Below are 22,001 nucleotides of genomic sequence, written 5' to 3' on the forward strand. Positions count from 1 at the left end.
ACGTCGAGTGCCTCGTGTGTGGTGGTGCTCTGTGATGAAGAGAGTTGAGTGGGATTTCCTATACACCTACACTATACTTACACTTTCTTTTACATTTACACGTACATACATCCCCTTCTTTTTTATACTCTTTCTTTTTCAATTTTACACTTCCCAATTTTCTCTAACTTTTTGCCCTTTTCATCTTTGCTTTCAGCCATCTTGCACTGTCTGTACTTGTTTCCCGATTTTGACCTTTGCCTGACTTTGATCTTTTTCCCGATTGGGTCCTTTATCCCAATTGTGTTCTGTATTTTATTCATTTTTCTTCCTGAATCACAAATTCTCTGTGTGAGGTATACATATGACTATTTGCAATTGTAGCACACATGAATTTAATGCTGGTGCCTCTACCTATTTGACCGATAATGGTCTTAAGACAAAGAAGACGAGGTAGAACGTATTTTTGAATCATATTTTAAAGTTTAGGTTTTTATTGGTGTAATATTACATTTTACGAGTTTTATATTGATATTTTAAAATTCAATGGAAGAAATATAACCATTGATAAGATTGATACAAATGAAGACATAAGAAACACGAACTGTAGACACTTTGGCCTATGTTTAGTAGAAGGGGTCCAGCCCTTTTCTCTAAAAAATGTTACAATTTTGGTAATTCCTGTTCACATTCGGTTAGTTTATAGTAGGTTAGGTTAGTTTAGGCTAGCTTACGTTAGTTTAGTTTAGGTTAGGTTAGGTTAGTTTATGTTAAATTAGTGTAGGGGTCCCGCATAATTTTCCAAAAAACGATAGAATTTCGCTTATTTCTACTAATATTAGGTTAGTTAAGGTTAGCTTAAGTTAGTTTATGGTAGGTTAGGTTAGATTTGGTTACGGTATGTTACGTCAAAGTATTTGCATCATTCATTTCTCCTGTAAATTTTGTGTGTTTTACGTGCTTCTGGACCCCTTGTACTAAAGATACTCCGAAACTTTTAATGTTAAGATTGAAAATATGGGGTTCAGTAGATTTCATCATATTTTATACTTGGTACTCATTCAGAATAGTCTGTCATAAAAAAAAAGTAGGAGGTAAACTTTACATTACACGCTCCAGTTGCGCATCGTTGAGTACGAGCGCTTTAAAATGGTATGGTAAAATAGGGTAGGGTAGAGAAGAGTAAAATAGAAATAAGTGGGGCACGGTGCACTTAAGCTTAAGGTTAGGGAAGTTTTGGCCCCTTTTCATAAGTAATTCCTCGTTTCTGAGTAAGTATACCAGCTGGAGCGAGCATTGTAAGGTGAACCCATAGTAGGGTTAATTCTATTTAATACAAACCATGGAGGTGAGGCTATTGTTTACCTTTAGAGCGCTTGGTTTTTAACAGACTTCTTTGATATATTGTATTCACATTCGGTTATGTTAATAACATCCAATTCAGACATTATAACCGAGCGAGCGTCAGCAAGTGAAGGCGGGTTAGAGCTTCGCAGGGCACGCAGGTAAATACGGATTATATTTAGAATCTTTCCCAATTTGTTTCATGGCACCAGAACCGTGTACCTTGTTTTTGTCTAAATTGTGATAAAGGTAGAAAACAACGAGCTTCTAACCCGTTCGGTCGCTCAGCTATATTTTGTGAAATAAGTAATTCTGACCCTTCGTAATTGCAATTTATCGAGGTTAGGTTCCAAAGTTGGTCGTCCGTTTCTAGCAAAATTTTGAAAATTTACCGGAAAGAAAAGAATAATTTGCTTGTTTGTGTGCTTGATAATGTATAAGGAGGGCGAAAGTTATGTTTATTTTCTTATATAAACGGTTCTAAACCTGGATCTATTTAGCAAGCGGAGAGAACTACTTGGCGCAAGGTTACTTCATGGTAGGATTATGGGAATGTAGTGAGCATTTGTTTTGTAAACATGGCTGCTGATACAGGAAAATCTATTAAAGGTAAGTAAAAGTCATGGTTTGTAATAAATTAAAAGTAGATTGCAGAAAATGCGGTAACAAATAACGGCAAGGTTCTAGAACAGAAGTCCCCTTTCGAATCTAGCTGTAATAAAGAAAACAATGTGCCTTACGGGGCTGTAACCCGCCTTCACTCGCTAACGCTCGCTCAGCAGTACTATGTGAATTAAATACTAAACTTTGGTACAGAAAGAAATCAACCTTACTACTAACCTCTATGGGGGACCTGTGTTGTAGGTAGAACCATCCCGCAAAGAACTGTAAAGAAACGCGGAGAAAGTTATACTTGTCAATGTAACCGTATCATAACTAACATGGCGGCAAGGTTCTTCGACACATTCCCCCATCCCATTTACTTGTAAATAAGACAGAAAACATTTGCCCTGTGGAGCTCTAACCCGCCTTCACTCGCTCACGCTCGCTCGGCAATACTATTTGGATTAAATATTAAACTTTGGTACAAGGGAACCATTTATTACGCTTTTAGCCAAAAACTTGACGGGCGACCAACTTTGGAATAAATGTCATTTATCCTAATGGTAATTTTACGATGAAAATTAAGGCACTCTTCTGCAGATGTCAGCCCCAAAATGGACCTATATGAACCTGTTTTGAACGTTATACTATTGTTTATTAGTTGTTATTTTAATATGCTTTCCTAGAATTAGGGCCTACTGTTTCATTACTTTCGTCGTTCACTCTTAATTGTTAATCGCAATAGGGCCTATGTCTTCTTCACTCTTCATTAAATACGTATTCATCTGTAGTGTATTATAGCGTAAAGTTAGTGCCATCCAACTGTTAAGTGTTGCAAACTACACATTATTCTGAAATAATTAAAATTGTTGCAGACTAGCGCATTTTTAAAAAAATAAGCAAAACAATGAATCCTTACGTTCTCATGTTTCCAAGCAGCAGTATAAGTGAACACCCAATAACAGTGTTTTGTAAATATACTCTTAGAGGTAAATTGGGAGCGAAGCCCTCTGTCAAATGCATGTCCTTCTGACATCAGCAATTAGAAAACGCATACGAAAATGCTTCTTTTTTTTACTAGTTGCCACTCAAGGGGATAGTTATAGGTTAAAAGGAAGTTACCGTGGCCCCGTATTTTTGTAACATTTTGGGTTTAAAATGTAGGTTTCGATGAGCTGTGTTCAAGTGCACCATTTTCATTTCTGGAACCGAACGCTTCAAGATCAAATTAGGGGCCAAAAATTAAAAGTGGGACCATTTCGGCCATGCGGACCCGTGACCGATTGGGCGAAATGGGTGTCATTCGATTCGTATCTACACCCATTCGTCTCAGTCGCTCACTGCCCCGCATTGCCCAAAATTCCAGATTTTCTTTAATTTTCGAGGTCAAATTAGAATTCTCGGGAAATTGGCATATCAATTATTCACGTACGTGAATACTAATCGAATGAATCCATTTTATTTCAGTCGGCTACTGGTCTGCATTGCCCCAAATGATCCCACTTTTTATTTTTGACCCCTAATTTTTTCTTGAAGCAGTCGGTTCCAGAAATCAGAAGTGGCGCCATTGGACGCAGCTATTCGAAATCTACATTTCAAATTAAAAAAGAAAGAAGCCACGGTAATTCCCTTTTAACCCTACTTATATTCATGAAGTATGAACTTTTCTTAGCAGGAAATTCACTTTTACTATCTTAGAAAATGTTTTCAAGGGCGAAATTGGATTAAAAGTGCAGATTTACTTTAGGAGAGCTGAGTATAATACGTGTGTACGTATGGTATACAATTGTAATGCACAAAACATGCATTGACTTAAAAACACAAACCGACTTATGCTAGGTAGCCACTAAAGGGTACGAAAGCTACCTAACCGAGTCAGGACAGGAGCATAGCAAGTGGGTCCCAGCGATAACGAGGGGCATACATGTATTTATATCTTTCTATATGGGTGTTCTAAAAATTGTGATCACCGACCACAGAGCACTATTCTACAGGTCAAAATAAAGCGAAAATGTTATATGATAGAATGCCCTCCGGGGCCTCCTTCAGCCACTATTGGGAATCAAAATTTCACTTTGTGGCAACATCGCATATTAATTGAAAGCAATAGCATTGCTCTACAATTCCATCAAACAGTTACATGAATTGTTAAGGTAGTAAAATAAGTGTCAACGTCTATTGACGTTAACTAATCTGGCAAGAATCGATGTAAGTATTTAATGGGGAATATTGATTCAGTTAAATTTTGTCAGTCATTAATTTTACAGAGTATCGATACGTTGTTAGCAATATTATCAGTCATAAATTCCGTTAGAAGGACCTGATGTTTTTGTCATCAACCTAATGTATACTATAAATTCTATATATGAAGCTATCCAAATGTAGTGTTAAGAACATAGAAATAGATCTCTAGTGATTTTCTTTTGAAGTGATTCGTGTGTAGTGTCTTTGATTCAAATTAGGGAAAAATAATACTTTGTGCATGTGTAATTAACAACACAGAAAGATCTTGTTTTTCATGCAACTTTGTTTTTGTTTGTACCTGTATAATTATTCAAATGTATTGTTGGGAAAGTAGAGATATGTTTTTAGTGATTTTCTTTTTTAGGTGAAGCGTTTCGATTTGTAATTCACTGACATATGGAGAAAGACATTTAATTATTTATCAGGTGGTCCAAAAGTATAGAGCCCTTTGCACACGAAATGGCGTTAGTGTCCCAAGTCTTAGGTGTATGAGTTACAGTGAGTTAGGCATAACGTCATTTGACAGCTGATAGAGCTAGTAGATGTGCAAAAAGGTTTAATTCTTAGAATCAGACGTAAGGTATTGCACTGTGAAGTGAGTGAACTTTCCGCAAAATTGCGCTTCATTTTACGCTTTTTATTTCTATAAAGGTAGATATGTTGAGCATTCTCGTGAAGAAATTCGTGCTGTTAATGGGCAAGAAACGTTACCAATACCAACAGCGAAGAGATGGTTCAGTCGCTTTCGTTTTGGAAATTTCGATGTCTAAGATGCTTCTTGAAGTGTGCGACCAATCACAGCAGAAGTGGATGATATTCTGGCAAAAATCGAGCAAGACCGGTGTGTAAGCAGTCATGACGTCGCTGAGGACCAAAACATCCATCATCTTGCAGTCCTAAGTCATTTGGAGAAAGCTGCCACCCGTCCTCCCAAAAAAAGCACGACGTTTGGGTGCCACATGATCTGAGTCGAAAACATTCACTTGATGGTCTTAGCAGTACAAACGAAACGGCCGGAACTGGTCAACAGAAAGAGTGTCGTAAACCATACTGACAATACCAGACCGCTTTTTACATCTGTTATTTTTTCTGCTCTCTATAGAACTTTTTGAATGGTGTTAAGTTAGTTTCAAAAGAGGCGTATGAAAATGACGTGATGACTAATTAAATATGACGTTATAGAAGCGGATGTTTACATATTTGATCGAAGTAGTTTATGAATAATATACTATTTTCCTTGGTACAAATGTAGACTACTGCGGTATAGCTTCAGTCAGAAAATACTTAACGGTAAGTTTACCATGACTAAGCTTAAATTAATTCCCTTTTATTGCAAATATTTAAGGACTGTTTTCATTTCATTTTTCCAGTTCATTCCACAACTGTCCCATTTTTCTATGTTCACGTGGCACTTTAATTAGATTTCTAATCTTTCTTTCAAAAATTTAATTTTATAATTTCGTTCCAGTAATAATAAACTGGAACATTACGAACTAGTGTGCATGGGCTGTTCGTATCCTGGCATTTCCATTTATGCGAGAAACAGAACAAAAATATCATGTTTGTACAGCACCTTCCATTATCTGTACACCGGACGGCAGCTAACATGAGTTCTGGAACACTTACGGTGGCCAAGGAGCTCCTTTTGGCTAAAATCACTATTGTTTTTGTACTTCTTGAATTTACTTGATCATTCCATGTTAACTTGAATTTGATGTACTTGGCATAGTCCATATCAATTCAGGGAGGGGGTTACCTTGATAGTCTCTGATGTTAAAATTCATATATATATATATATATATATATATATATATATATATATATATATATATATATATATATATTGTAAAAAAAAATTCCTGGTCCGAGATATGGGGCGCCAGAGATGGCACTTCGGACACCATTTCTCATGTGCGATTTTCTCCAAATATTAAAATGCTTTTTCTCTGCAGTGGTTCAAGAGTTTTCGTTGCTTTTTATTTTATTTGAAAATAATAATTACTTAGAAAGATATATATATTTTTTGTATTGTTAATCCAGATATGTAGTTTCTTAATTATAGAATGGAGTGCCACGAATTATGTATAAGTATGTACTTAAATACTGCATCGCTACCTTAATAAATTCTCTCTCTCCGTAGAATTCGACAAATTAGATTCGAATGTACAAAGTAAGGAATGCTGGAGAAATTTCTAGAAAGATGGAAGAGCTACAGGTACAGATTCGTTCCATGGGTGGCTTTGAATATAAAGAACAGGTGAGTGTACAACAAAACTAATAATAATAATAGTTGAGGTTGGCAAAAACTTGTTTAAAAAAACTTTTTTGGGTTTAAACCAGATTTTTTTGTTTAAACCAGTTTTTTTTTTTTTTTTTTTTTTGGCTTAAATAATTTTCTATGTATTTATATTAGATATGGACAGAAATAAGTTTGTTCCGCCTTGGTGTCATTATGCAAAACGAGGGGAAGGGGTCACGTAAGCTTAAAGTGGAATCCAAACCGCTTCTCGACTTACATCCGAGAGAAATTGTCCTCCATTTGGACTTGGAACAGCGTAATGGAAGTTCCACCCACTTCACTCCAACACCAATTGTATATTCCTTATTTTGGAAATCAAGACTGTCCCGTTTCATTATAAAGTTGGGTGGTCCGGTCTGTAAACTTCTTAAATCGGGAAACCCCCCACCTCTGCCACCGAGAAATCCTGTTATTACTTTAAGTGCAAAGCAATAACTGTAAAATCCCGTTATTACTTTGCGTGTAAAATTTTACAGTGAACGTATAATCAGTACGCTAAAACTGAGATATTAAATTACAAATTTAGTACGTAGATATCATTCAATAAAATTAAAACTGAAAGTAAAATCGAAACTAATGTTGGGAGCAACGTAGACAGTCGATATTTTTTTCCAATTTCTTTCAATACATTTAAGCAACCTTGGCTTCTTTATAAAGCAGTCAGGCAGGCAGAAATACACAATTTGTTTTCGTTTCGTATGTCTAGGCTTAAAATCCTTTAGGTAATATCGCGGGTATCAAGAAGACTCGCTTAAAGTGACATCCGAACCGCTACTTGGTTACTCTTGAAAGACGGGTTGTGGTTCGACCGAAAATTGAACGTGGGAAGCTTTGATTAAACGGTGAAAAGGAGATAATTTGATATGTGGAAACGTCACCATGAAGTTCACACGATTTAAAGCATTTTTCGCTTTTTTTTTTTTTTTTTCGTTTAAACCAGCCAACCCTAATAATAATAATGTTCATAGGAACGTTCAAATTTTTAGTCGTCTCTGCATTAGTATTCCCCTTTCGCTTGTAAGGTCCACATAGGTGGACTTGTCGTTCCGTTGTTTAGATATAACATTTAAACCTTATTAATTCTCATCGTGTAGATTTGAGCTAAAATATTGACAAGCATTATAATAATTTAGTAAGTAACGTCAATACAGAGACGAAGAAAATCTTGCAGTGGATAAATTAAAGCGAATAAGTTTAAAATACGTTATTAGGTTAAAGAAATATCCTTAGATGAATGGTTTGTTCTTATCAGTGTTGGAAAGAAGAGCTTGTTCATTTTTAAAAAAATATTCATAGGATAGTGATGTTAGCGATGAATACAGAAAAATAAGAAATTTCGTTAATATGAAGACAAGAAAATTAAGACCCAGTATTATTGTATTATTTAAGCTTGTTCACGATCCTTAACAGTTTCGAAATATGAAGTAAAAAAATTAGGCAAACTCATAATTACAAACTGAAACTGTGCGTAACTCAAAAAGTTATTTCTCAGAGTAACTTCTTTCTTAAACAATATAATAAGATAATATAAACTTCAGATTGTATATCATAAATGAAAAAGGTAACCGATTTTATATCAATTAAATTCCTCTACCAACATTTCAATCACTTATTGTGCAGTGGCGGCTTTAGCAGTTAGGCCGGGTAGGGATGGGCCTACCCAAAAATGCTAAAAGATACAATAAGGAGTAAATATATTTTCCGCTATTTATATTAATGGTAAATAATTATTCAACAAATAGCATCAACCACTACTGTAAAAGTAATTTTCTATTGTCATTAATCAATTAAATTTGTATAGCCTATGTATCAATAAGCGAGGGAGCGGGCCTACCCAAAATTAAAATTCAAAAGCCGCCCCTGTCATTGTTACCACCACCATCATCATCATCATGATCATCATCATCATCATCAAGGTTATGCCTGCCGCTAATATTTTTTAAAAAACTAAATGTTAACATTCGCTATCTCAGTGAGTAGTTTATAATAGCTATAGAAGCTCCAAATACACAAATGATTTCTCACTTTCACCGATAGTTCCAAATAACAGATATATTCTAGTTAAAGCCTTTCGATCTGAGAATATTTCGTAAGCCATGGTCCTATTGTATAATAATCCACTCCACATGTTGATTTTATCTAAATCATTTATATGTATGTAGGACTGTTCCCTAACTTACTATTTCAAAAATTATAGCTTTTTTCTGAATAACTCATTGTATAATTCTCACGCTTTTATAGATCCGTTCGAAAGGTATCACCAGGAGAAAAGGACAAAATTGTAGATGATACTGTCGTTCTGCGTAGCTTATTAAATTTTCTACCATATTTATATACAGGAACCTCAGAGAATAATGCAAAGTTGGTTTCGCAAAAAAATAAGGAGGTGAGTAAATATAGTTATTAAGCTATGGTAAGATTTTGAGGTGAGTAAATTATTTCGTTTTCACCCCAAGAATATTTGAACAGAGTAAGTTTCTAATAATAACAGGATTCACACGGACTTTGATAGTCAGACAATCAATTCAAATATCCCGAGAGTCAGACAAAACCAACATATAGATGAATATGTTTATTAGGGCTTTCAGGTTAATACACTTCAGGAAGATGTGTATGGAAAACTAAATAGAATATGAAATCTAAGGATATTAACGGATAAAGCCCTGTTATGAAAGAAACATGGAAACAGAAAGTCCACTACATTTTTAAGTGGGAAAATGGGTCTGAAAAAAAAATTGTAAAAAAGACTCCCTTCCCGTGAGTCTTACTGCTAGAGGTACAAGTTTTTCACAATGTGCGATAAAACGAAATGCGTCAGAATTAAGTAATTTTCAGTTTCTTGACGTTTTATGATATTCTATGTGTGTTTTCATTGGTTTCCGTTGCGCGATAAAACGCGAAATTGGCAGTTTTGCGCGAAATTTCTAACAATACGCGATATAACGCGAAATTTTAAAAATAAGTTTTCATTACTTTAAAAACGCTAGTTTTCCGCTGACGGATCGGTAGAACGTGGCATGAACGGTGCATTTTGGGTGATTCGGACACGGCTACAGGGAACATGTTGCGCATTAGCTATCACCATCGCAGCTGGATGGGGAGTTCCCAAGTGATGATTGATTGAAGTTTGTTGTAAATGCATTTACATATGTGTGGCTTCCAACATGCAATGCCAATTGTAAGAGGGTTTTTTTTTCCTTTCCTTTCCTTTAATGTGTGAACTGGTGATAAGTGACAAACGTACAAAATGAATGAATCAAATGTGGAAACCACTGGCGCAAATCCCGGGGGGGACGAGGGGGACATGTCCCCCCAATCTTGGACCTGGGGGGGACTGTCCCCCCCAATAATCTGATTTAAAAAGTGATTTTTCGGATAAGTGTCATGATTTGTGTCCGACTGCCCCAAAGGAATGTAAGATGAAATTGATTTCTCTTGGCTTTTCCATTTTTTAAAAAAAAGAATCGTATTCTGTAGTATTTCAAACTGAACTTAGTGCTCTAGTGAGTTTAGTAGTCTCATCAATATGTATTAATTCCACTTCCGCTATTTGGGCACAACTTGCAATGAGTGCCAGAGGAGGATATGCCCCTCTCCTCATGCTGGAAAGTTGTCTCAGCTGTAGGTACGGGCACAAATTCTGGGGAAATGGGGAGACATGTCCCCCCCAACATTGGAACTGGAGGCTTTCCCAATAATCCGATTTGAAAAGTGCTTTTTGCAGATAACTGTGATGAGTTGTGTCCGAGTGCCACAAAGGAAAGTGAGATGAAATTTGTTTCTCTTGGCTTTCCATTTTTAATGAAAAGGAAGGCGTGCGACTGTGCGTGACGTAACCTGATATGAAATCTTATCTCCTCCTCTCCCCTAGGCTTTAGCACACGAAGAGTATATAGACTATCCAATGTCAGTAGAACCCATCTTTTCAATAAATGCGCATTTAATCTATTTGTAGTATCAGCCTACTCATGCTTCGTAAGCTAACTAACTCTATAGCCTATGGAACCCGGAGGTTCAATGCCGCGTTCACAAAAGCTCTCCACTGACTTCTATTCTTAACCAACTGGATCCAGTTTATTCTTTGTATTCCTATCTCTGCGAGATCCATCTTAATATTGTACTCCCATCTGCGCCTAGGTCTTCGTAATGGCCGTTTTCCGATTGGTCTTACCGCTAACACTTTGAAAGCGTTCCTACTTTCTTCCATTCTGGCTACATGTCCTGCCCACCCAAGCCTCCTAGACTTGATGACCTTAACAATGTTTGGTAAGCCGTATAATTTACGTAGTTCGTCGTTATGAAGTTTCCACCATTCCCCGTTCCCGTTCCTCTTGGTCCGAATATTTCTCTTGGGATCTTGTTCTCAAATACTTTCAGTCTATGCTCTGCACTCAGTAAGCGACCATGTTCCGAAACCATACAGAACAACAGGTATGATTATCGTTTTATAAATTTTAAGCTTCAAATCCCTTGACAGAATTCGCGACGACAAGAGGTTTTGAACTGAATAATAACACGAATTCCCTGTTTTTAGTCGACATTTAATTTCTTCGTGAATATGATTTTCGTCTGTTAATATTGATCCTAGATATTTGAAAGTATCCATTTTATCAAAAGTATTATTTAATATTTTAACACATACATAATTTGCCGTATTACGGTCCCGACGCACCTCCATGTATTTAGTTTTCTCTGCATTTACTTCTAAACCCATGTCCATGCAAGCGCGTCTAATAAGACCTCTGCATTTCTTTCTATTTTCCTCCTATCATCCCCTACTAAAATTACATTATCAGCGTACGCATAACCTGGTGAACACCGTTCAGCTCTAGGCCCTGGTTGCTATCTTTGATTTTCCTTATAGCGTATTCCAGGATAAAGTTGAATAATAATGGCGACAACGCATCTTCTTGTTTCAGGCCATTCTTAACGTGAAAGCTCGTTCCCAAAAATTTTCCTACCCGGACTTTACTTTGGGATCCATTGAAACATGCCTTAATTGATCTAATTAGCTTTTTCGATATTCCAAATTCTGTAAGAACGTTGTACAATGTTTCTCTCCTAACCGAGTTATAAGCCTTTCTAAAATCAATAAATAGTTGATGTACCGGACTACTGTATTCCCGCTTGTTTTCGAGTATTTGGCGAATGGTAAATATTTGGTCGATAGTTGATCGATTTCGTCTAAATCCACACTGATAATCTCCAAAAATTTCATCTGTGTATGGGGTCAATCTTGCTAATAGAATGTTTGAAAGGATTTTATAGGATGTTAACAGAAGAGAGATGCCTCGATAATTATTACAGTCAGTTTTGTCGCCTTTCTTGTGGATTGGAACAATGATTGATTCTTCCCACTCTTGTGGCAATTCTTCCTTGTTGTAGATAAGGAGAAGGAGTTTGTGTATCTTGTTCCACAATTTTTTGCCTCCAGCTAAAATTAACTCAACCGGAATTTCGTTTACACCCGAGATTTGTGTTTCTTTAATTTCTTTATAGCGATTTTTACTTCTATTCGATTGGGTTCTGGAATATATCTTCCTTTCTCCACGCACATTAGTTTTTGGCGGCATGTTAAAGCAAATCGTCAAAGAAATCTTTCCATCTATTTAAAATGCTATCTGTATCAGTGAGAACTGTTCCATCAGGTTTCTTTCATATATAAGAACGAGGTTGATAGCCTTTCTTAAATTCCTTTGTGGTGGACAAACACCGTGTGCGTGGGTTTTCTCGGGGTTCTCCCGTTTCCTCCCACTTTCTTCATTCCACCATTTCATTCATTACTCGTCATCACCGTCTCCTTTAGCCTAACCGGCATAACCGTGGGACGTAAAACTCAAAAATTTCATTTCATTTCCTTTCTTAAATTCGTTGATCCCTTTATACATGTCCCGAATGTTTTTATTTTTACTATTATCTTCAAGTTCCTAAATTTTAGCTTTCAAAATATCGCGTTTCTTTGTTCTAAAAGTTTTGGAAGTTTCTCGCCTGATGTCTACGAAATTTTTTGTAGTTATTTCCTTCGGATTTTGTAGCCAGCGTAATTTTGCCTGTTTTCTCTTCTCTGCTATTTCGAACCATGGTTTGTTCCTACGTATTTCCGCGTGTCCCAATTTTTCTTTTGAGAGAGGATGTTTAGTAAGCAAAGCAAAGAATTCAATTGCTGGAATATTTTTCACTATAATCTTAAGGTTACATCTGTTAAGTAAAGAGTATGACATGCGTCAGATTTCTGAAACGATTCCTGTAATGTTATTGAGATGATAATCATTTTGCTCAAAGAGTATTGTTGTGTCATACATAATTGATATTCTTTCTTCATAGTTTTGGGGAAGTCGTCATTTATATTGTTATATTACTATAAAACAATTTTAACGTGGATCTTTGTGGATGCCTAATTAGAAACATACCAATTATAAATATGCATGTATTCAGATTTCAGAATGTTTTCACGGCAGTGATTTGTAATACTGATATGTACTACTACTTCATCTACATCACCTAATATATAATATACTCTACAACAGTTGATTAGATTCATCTACCGTAATATGAGTTTCATCTCCCTTATCTAGAATAAGCCTCAAATCTGCCCACCTTCCAATGTTGAAGACAACCAATGGCGTATTTAGGATTTTCTTTTGAGGGCTATGCCCAACACAAGGAAGGAAGTGGGCAATTGCCCACCTGAGTTTGAGAATTAAATATATTTTAATTTATGCATAAATTGAAGTTATAATGGCAAGAATTACTGATCGATAAATCCTATTGAATCTAACCCTTTATTCTATTCATACAAGAAAAAGAAAGCATCCTCTTGGCCGTCCTAATTTCCCGGGCTAATTATTCCCCCGTTTTGATTTTCTTTAATTCAAACATTTCCTTCTTTTAAAAATAACTAAACGATATAATTGTTCCTTTGTTATAATAACTTAAGTCCTGTCATGTTGATATCCGCGCATGTTGGCGTGGAACACTAGTTTTGCTTATCAACTCCTCTTAGTTTTGGTGTTACTGATGACGGCCAACTAGAATCACAACTGACAACGGTCGATAAAGTATGATAGGCGAAATGAAAGTAGTAACGTCAAGAAAAAGAAACAGAAAAATAGAAAGGATGACAGAAAGAACAATTAAGGACGCAGTTCTTACATGGAATGAAATTTGACAAATACAGTATTATTTCTGAACAAAAAGCATAAGAAAATGGAAAGTCAATGACATTCTTAGAAATGGTAAGAAGGATTATTGTTGTACGTGGAATGCGTTAAACTAACAAATTATTTCGAGGGAAGAATGAGCCCGATAGCCTCCTGAATACGTCACTGAAGACAATTCTGCTCCCCTGATCCTTCACAGCATTGTTTTTCAACTTCATAAATATTTTGAACATCGCTTATATATATATATATATATATATATATATATATATATATATATGGGAACGTCTTACCCGTCCCCCCCAATGTTGAAGACAGATTTGCGCTTATGGTGGAAACATATAACATACTTATGTTTAATGCTTAAATGTAACTTGTGCCTATGTGTTTTCAGGAGACAGCACAACTTTCCTACTCGTAGTAAGTTTAGTTACTGATTTTCCTTCACTTTGATTTTAAAAAATATAATTTTCTATAAGTGAAATTGACAATGTCAAATGAATTATTCAGTGTATTTTGTTTTTAAGTAATTAATGGTTTAATTTTACAGTGATCTTTGAATAAAAAAACGAACAATTCTAAACATGTGAGGGAATCCTTTTCCACAAGAGCTACAAAATGAGAAACTTTATTTGGAAAATGCGACAAAACGTTAAATATGAAAAACGAAACGCGAAGTTAGTGCAAAGATCTTAGTGCAAAAATTTCGTGCTCCTACTTATTGCTGTTGTATCCAAGAATATCATACAAATTAAAGAACAGACACGACCTTAAAGTCATTTTTAAGTTGTTAGAAACATAGAAAATACTTTATCAGTACAAAAATTATTTCGTGGTCAAAGAAAGCCTAAGTGGTATACATCAGACTTATTGCATTTGAAATATTCTTACTAGATTAAAGGAACGCTTAGAGAGACGCGCGAAAGTAAGAAACTGCTTTAAGCCTATCAAAACATCTTGTAAGTACAAAACATTCAGTACAATAGGTAGAAGTGTTACACCGGTCCACAAATAATATTGTAGGAACATATTTGAAGCTTCTCGTGTCAGGACAAAAACAAACTTTGAACACCGAAAAAGGGAATCTTGAATAAGATTGGGATATGATTATTGCAAACTATATTAATAGATACATCATTTTACGAAGTTATTATTATTTACCTCTCCCCATTGGGCAGTGACTAGCGTGCATGTCTTTAGTGCACAGTGCCGAGTTTGATTTCCGATGGGAGAGCTTTAAAAATTCGAACCCATTGTGGTGGTTCTGATTCCACCTTAAACTATAAACCCACTTCTTATATAGCCTCCATGTTGAAAAGGGACGCAAAACTTCAGTAAACAAACAAACAAACAAATTATTAATAATAATAAGATAAGTGAAGTTTTCGCTTCTGCTCAAGTAACTAGCACGCCCCTTCAGGGTATCCTTGTTCGATTTTCAGCTGGAGCTGTATTGAAGAGTCGGGCGGAAGAACAGAAACTATTAACAGCATTTTGGTTAAGTGCAATATTATTGTAAAAATAATTGATTTCATAATTTCTCAGAAAGTAGAGCATGAGCTTGGAGAGGACTAAGGCGATTGGGTATCGTGTTCGATCCCCGAAGGAAACCCATGTGGTTCGGATATCATGTTAAGCCACGAACGTATAGCCTCAATGCTGATAAAAGTGCTAAATTCCATATAATCACTCGACCAATATGTATAATTTATATTCATCCATGTCACTTCCGGAGTTTATATTGTTCTTTCCAGTAAACGTTCCAGGATGGAACATCTATTACGGTTATTCCACTTTTTCATTGAAAATAATCTGGAAAATTACCAGTAAACTCCTTTCTTTGGTGACCTTAATTATCACTTGACTTTTAAAAAATAAAAGACAGTCCCTATACGGTACAGGCTTAATGGACCCGCGGGTCGTGTGAAGGTAAAGATAACTTTCACAGACTTCCTTAACTACGGCACGTAGTGGGAGTGATGTAGCCAGCACCGCGCACTAACCGTATCCAGATTGTCGTAGGTACGATTTTACAAAGACAGGTGAAACTTAGAGCGGCATTTGGACGAGGATAGAAGAAAAAAGAAGTCCTCAATCGGGAATCGAACTCGGGCCGTCGTACAGAATACACTACCGCTTCTCTCTTCTTAGAAAGGAAAAAAATGTATATTTATATTTGAACCCAACACTGGAGCTTGAACCACTTAAACATTAAATACTGTATATTTTTTAATGGGTAACTGTAAGAATAACTTTTGTGAGTACGTCGATACCAAAATAATTACTCAGAAATTGTTTCCCAAACCTAAGTCATCAAATGTTATATAATACCATTTTATTATTTTTTTAACAAATAAAATACTCATGCCTTACATAGCGTAAAATTAATGATTTAAACAGTATTTCAATCAAAACAAAATTGAATTAGTAGTACACATTTTACACCTCTTCTGAATGTGACTCTAATATTATCATGTTACGTATTATCCACTTGGAACCGCGCCGTGCATCACCGATGGTCCACCGACTACTCTTTGAGAAACACAATTCATACATTGAAATGAGAGAGGTAGGTTGAGAGGGCAGAATTTGAGGAAAATATTTGGTAGGAAATATGGACGAACAAACGATTGAAGTTAGACATTTACCGTACGCAGTTCTCAGTAAATATTATATCTGTTACCGAACGTCATAAGGACATCAAGATAAAATCGTCGAAGATGGAAGAGACCAATGTTGGCATTGTTAGCAGTTTTCCATTAAATTTGATTGTTTAGAATCATGTCTAGTGATTAAAATTGGTCGTCACAGGTTGATGAGAACGAAAACAAGTAAAGTTTCGGTAACAGATGTTTCCATGTAACTGATGGGTGCTAGGGCGAGTGTATTGTAGATGGTTTCCAGTTGCATATACGAAAAATAAAGGAAAGTGAAATATAAGACAAGTGGTAACTGTCAGTATCACATGTTTTTTTTTTCTTTCTTTCTTGATTACATATATGTCGCTTGGTATTTGTTTAACTGCTTTTTTTCCTCGGTATGTCCAACTTTGTTTCATGTTTCTATATTCTTCGAATGCATTTGTGATTCATGTTTCTATATTCTTCGAATGCATTTGCGATTCATATGATTCATTGAACCAAATTTGACGGACTGAGTGTAGGGTGAAGATGAATAGAGAAATGCTGTGTGATTTTGATTTTCTAAATAGATATTACAAACTATTAGTACAATAACTAATGCAGCTTATTTCACTTCACACGCTGAAGGTAGTGACTCCTACGATAATTTAACACCGATTATGCATTGCTGATTGGTACTAACAACGCTGGGCGAGATACATTTTTAGCAGGGTAATATGTGTAGGGTGAATAATTGTCTTGTTGGAAAGCTTATTAGAAAGAGCCTTTGGGTAGGCCAAGAACATGATAGGATGATAATATAAAGTTAGATCTAAGGATGTTAGTAACAACAATTCCCACTAAATTGGTTTAATACAAGATAAACACGTATTTGCCACTTGGGCTGAAATTAATATGCGTATATCTTCTGAATAATCAGTTGCAGTTTTGATCAATCCCAGTGCATTGTATATATTGCGAATGGAAGAAACAGTCAATCTCCTGTTACAGTATGTCCACTAGAGATACAAATTCAATGAAATTCCATGAAAAAGTGACACATGCACCAAAGGAAATATCCTCGGCCAACCCAATAGTCTCCGTTTTTATTATGCCAATACTCAAACCGTTACTCAGTCATACACAGAACAGTACTCAGTCTGCCCCAGACTATTGGGTTGTGGTAAGACAGGAGTTGTTAGTATAATCTAACTGGTCTGAACGGCTGAACATTGATTTCAAGAATGAGAATGTGTGACTGATCTTAGGATGGACTGGACACTGTAGTAGTTGAGAAGATGATACGTTAAGTCGGAAACCTGGATTTAACTCCTGTAGTTGCACTTTTTTCATTCTCTGAATTGGTAGTAGTTTGTACTGTATAGAGTGGTGTCATGGAATGGGGGCTCTAGCAGGAACTTGCCACGAAATACACAACATGTGCTTATTGTTTCATATTCATGATTCTTTGAACTTGACATGTCAGTTGTTAGTATAAAATGATGGTAATCAACTTATTAAGGTTCTTAAAACAATTTTCAGTGTGTTCATGGTAACTTAATGGAAGGGTAGAGTAGGATTCTTGAGATTTCTAACTACTGAAAAGAAAGGTGTATAATATGGACAATGCGTAACCACTCTTGTGAATAATGTATTTATTTATTTTTCTCGGAAGGTAATGTTGCAGAGGTGTGGATTTAGTATATCCCGGTCCCCAAGTCAACTATACGCGGGTGGAATTGGCGTATTTGTCGATAAAGGCCGTGTTCCGTCTGGGACAGTAGTTTCGATGTATCCTGGTGAGTGAGCAAAATTTTGTACTTGCTTTCGTGTTTTGCTAGGGATGCTTTGTTTCACAGAAATTTCACTACTTTCAAATAACAAAGAGCAAGTAGTTTTTATTCAGCTGGAAAAAGACAGAATTTTTGGTGATAACCCTTTGTCTCTTACTGAATTGCTCTCCCTTTCGTTATACTGAGACAGAACTTACCAGTACTAGACTCACTGTTTCTGCTGGGCAAGTGGTTAGTGTTCTCGCTTTCAAAGCAATAGATCTGGGTTCGATCCCCGGTGGGGTACTTTTTTGTTTTTCTAACAAGTAACATTTGTTTCAAAATTCATTTATTTTGTGGAATATTTGAAATAACGACATAACGACTAAGGAAAGTAAGCATCTTTGAAATCCATACCATCAGCAGAAATAAATATAGTATAAAGAAAAGAAAAAAGAAACGCAAACTGGTGAGCAATATAAAGAAAAGTAAATTAAATGAGTACAAATACACCAAATAATGATGCTAATAAGCGCAAAGTTGTGTGGGAAAAGGTCCAATATCTATAACGAAAACAAAGAAACTACATGGGTATAAATAAATTTTTCACTGATATACTTATCAGTCACCTGAAAGAATGTAGCTTCAATTACATTCAGAGAACTCTTTCTAATGCAGTTGAAAGTTATTATAAATTATAAAATATATCACTGCTATGAAATGTCGCCACCATATATACATATTTTCCAGTGGCGGCGCTACAGCGCACAGTGGGGCGAAAACGCAAAAAGCTGGCCAAAATATGATAACTATATTGAGATTGAATGAAATTTAGTATTAATGGGTTATTGAGGTTGCTGATTACAATTCTGCAACTAACGTTGAAAAAAAAAATGGCGGAATAAAATTTGAAAAAGTCGAAAAAGTCGTAGAAATGTTCTCAAAAGTTGCGATAAAGGGGTTATTGAGGTTGCTGATTACGATTCTGCAACTAAAGTTGAAAAAACAAAATGGCGGATCCAAAATGGCGGAATAACAAGAATGTCAACATACTTCGTAATTTTCACAATGTATCTTTAACAACATTCACTTTTTTCACATATTTTGTTGAGCAATTACTTGTTACTTACGTTTTCTTTTATTAGAAATGTATTATTACTTAAATGACACAAATTATTGGTATTTGATTCGGTTATGATAACTGGAACAGCTTGTCACTGTAACATTAAATGAACAATAATTAACGTCAACACGCTTCGTAATTGGCACGTTTTGGCAGCTACGTTTCTGTCGACAGCATTAATTAATTTTCAGACTACCATTCTACAAAATATGAACGTGGTGCACGAGGGTGCACATAATTTTTCGAACGTTTTAAGTTAATAAAATGTATAAGCAATGTGAAAATTTTGCCTGACTTGCGATTCAAATTATAAATTATTAAATCATTACTATTAATTTTTCACTTCATACACTTATTTTACTTACCAGTACGATAAAGGAAAACTTTACAGATTTAAAAACTATGAACGCGTTCGAAAGTTACAACCGTTTGAACGGACGCGTCACAATGTTTCTATTGTTCTCTACGCATTTGGTCTGCTGAAGGGTCTACTTAAGAGTGGCTCAGGTAGTCGGGATAAAGTAAAAACCCTATTCTATTTATGGATTTGGGCCCTTCTAACATCACTCTAGCCAACTACATTAAAAAAAATTCCTATATTACTAATTTTCGTGTTTTTACTTTTGGCCAGCTTTTTGCGTTTTCGCCCCACTGTACAGCGGGGCAAAGAGGAGCCGTCACCCCAATATTTTCTTTCGCCCCCCCCCTTCGCCCTCCATTTTTCTATGTACAACTGGAGAATAATAATAATAATAATAATATGTACAATCGATAGTAATAATAGTATTCAAAGCAAAACAAGTGTGGTTGCGTCGTTCCCCCAAAATTGTTCTTGCCTCCCCTCTTGCCCCCTACTATTACGAGGCCTAGCGCCGCCACTAGTATTTCCTAAACAAACTTACAACTCTCTATAATGTATACCGTTGGCCAGAAAGCAGTATAGAAAATACTATCAGAAATCTGTGTTCTTTGTACAATAAAAATTGATTTACGCAAAATATTCGAAAGGTGTAATTTGAACTCCCTTTTCTCCCCTTTAGGATACGTATTTGAATTGAAATGAAGTTATAAAAACTCAGCTCGACCCAAGTGGAACTACTTTCCAAAATTCATGTGAAACAGTTCAAACAATTTCCCGTGAGAGACAACGCCGATCGAGATTTCTGTATTACAGAAATTTCTCCCTTCTCCCATCTCCCGTAGAAGCGTAATTTTCTGAAACTTCGGGCACGTCCCTTTATTTAAGGACTTCATATTTCAAGTTTCAAATCTGTAACATGAGAGCCTGTGAGATACTCTATGTTGGCATGAATTTTGAATCCCTTTTTCCACCTTAGGATACGTGTTTTAATCAAAGTGACATGACAAAACTCCCGGCTCACTGTTTATGTAGACTGCCATAAGCTTTTCAGACTACTACTCATCGTTTCTGCTTATCACCAACCAACTGCTTTGCACGAAACTTCTAGAACCGTTCGATGCACCTTACGAGTATCTTACGCGTTCCTTCCCTTTAAGACCAACTACTCCTTCCTGTTATTTGAATCAGTGGAATGTTTTTTTACAGGAAATCGTTGTGAATGATCTAAAATAATAATAATAAAAAAAATCGTGGTTCCTTTATATTTTGACGTCAATGGGAGTAGACCATATCATTCAAATAGCTCCTAGGAAATGTAATCGCATGGTGATAAGTCAGAGAAGGGTGAAAGACCATTCAACGACTCCGAAACAGAGGCTTTCATTAAAAACAAGGGAATACGTGTTTCAGCGTTTTCAAAATTTCTCTTCTGAGGAGGAAAGGGGGTATTATTTCTCTAATATTCAAATGTATCTTTCTTTACTCAGAAAATGCTGAATATAAAGACTCGTTTAAGTGGGAGGTGTGCAATTTGTATATAGGCTTTTAATTGAAAGTAATGAAATATGTTTCCCTTTCTTTCCTTTATTTTGATAGTGCTGATTTTAACGATTCGTTTAACATGATTGCGTGAAATTTGGTAAATAAATTTTTAATTAGAAATAACGAAATATGTGTTTCAGTGTTTCTAAAAATTCCGCTTCTAAGAATGGAACCTAATACAATTCTGTATTATCCAAATTTCCTTTTTAATTATTTAGAAAATGAACCAGTTGGAGCATACTCAAGTTGGAAGTGTGAAATTCGGTATATACACTCTCTTAAAAATAAGGAAATACTTTTTCGGAAATTCCTCTCTGATGCAGGAGGGTTCCACAAGTTGTTGCTAAAATCTGATTGCCACATAGCACATCTGATTGAGCATCATGAGAAACGAAAATGAGCAAAATTTAAGGTGCTATGGACCAGAAGGATAGGAGCTACGGGGCTTCAAAATGTGAATATCCAAAAAAATATATCATGGTATTATGTACGTTTAAAGTAAATATCTTGAAAACCGTTAAAGAAATCAAAACTTGCACAATATAATGAGAACAAAATACCCTATCAAAAACCACAAACAGTGTTGCCATAGATGAATCAGTGTTGGTAACTCAGCATAAAAGTATTGTGTTTGAAATAGCACTATATACAAGTATGCACAGATTTAAAATGCACTATTATTACTAAACATAACAGTGAAGTGTAGTGATACAGTGTTGCACACTATTGGAGCTACGTGTGCTGAAAATGTACAATGGAGAAGTCTGATGTGGGGCAACGGATGGTAATAAAAAAAATCTGAGTCTCATACTATGAATTTAGTTCAAATGCATAACACAGATAGTATAACATAGCAAAATGTCAGCAGTGTCACAAAATATTGATGTATTTGAAAAACGAAATTGAGTGATGCCATTTTTACGTCCTGTGTCAGTTCCGAAGCTATATAGGAG

General features: G+C 35.7%; 1 protein-coding gene across 4 annotated transcripts in view; it reads left to right on the forward strand.

Annotated features, from left to right (window-relative positions):
* The first annotated feature begins 314 nt into the window (after positions 1–314).
* Positions 315–22,001, forward strand: part of LOC145690674 (SET domain-containing protein 9-like) — a 78,323-nt gene continuing 56,636 nt past the window's right edge. The window contains exons 1-4 of one of the 4 annotated variants that reach the window (XR_014132255.1): positions 315–432; positions 6,311–6,427; positions 8,711–8,855; positions 17,926–18,049. Coding sequence is in view for 3 of the 4 variants with exons in the window: in XM_081765811.1 (XP_081621937.1) it covers positions 6,348–6,427; positions 8,711–8,855; positions 17,926–18,049 (349 nt within the window). In the remaining variant the exon portion in view is untranslated. The other 3 variants (XM_081765811.1, XM_081765813.1, XM_081765812.1) reach the window with 3 other exon arrangements.

This window comes from Thermobia domestica, chromosome 7 (assembly GCF_964235325.1).
Source record: "Thermobia domestica chromosome 7, izTheDome1.hap1.1, whole genome shotgun sequence".
NCBI classification, from domain to species: Eukaryota; Metazoa; Arthropoda; class Insecta; order Zygentoma; family Lepismatidae; genus Thermobia; species Thermobia domestica.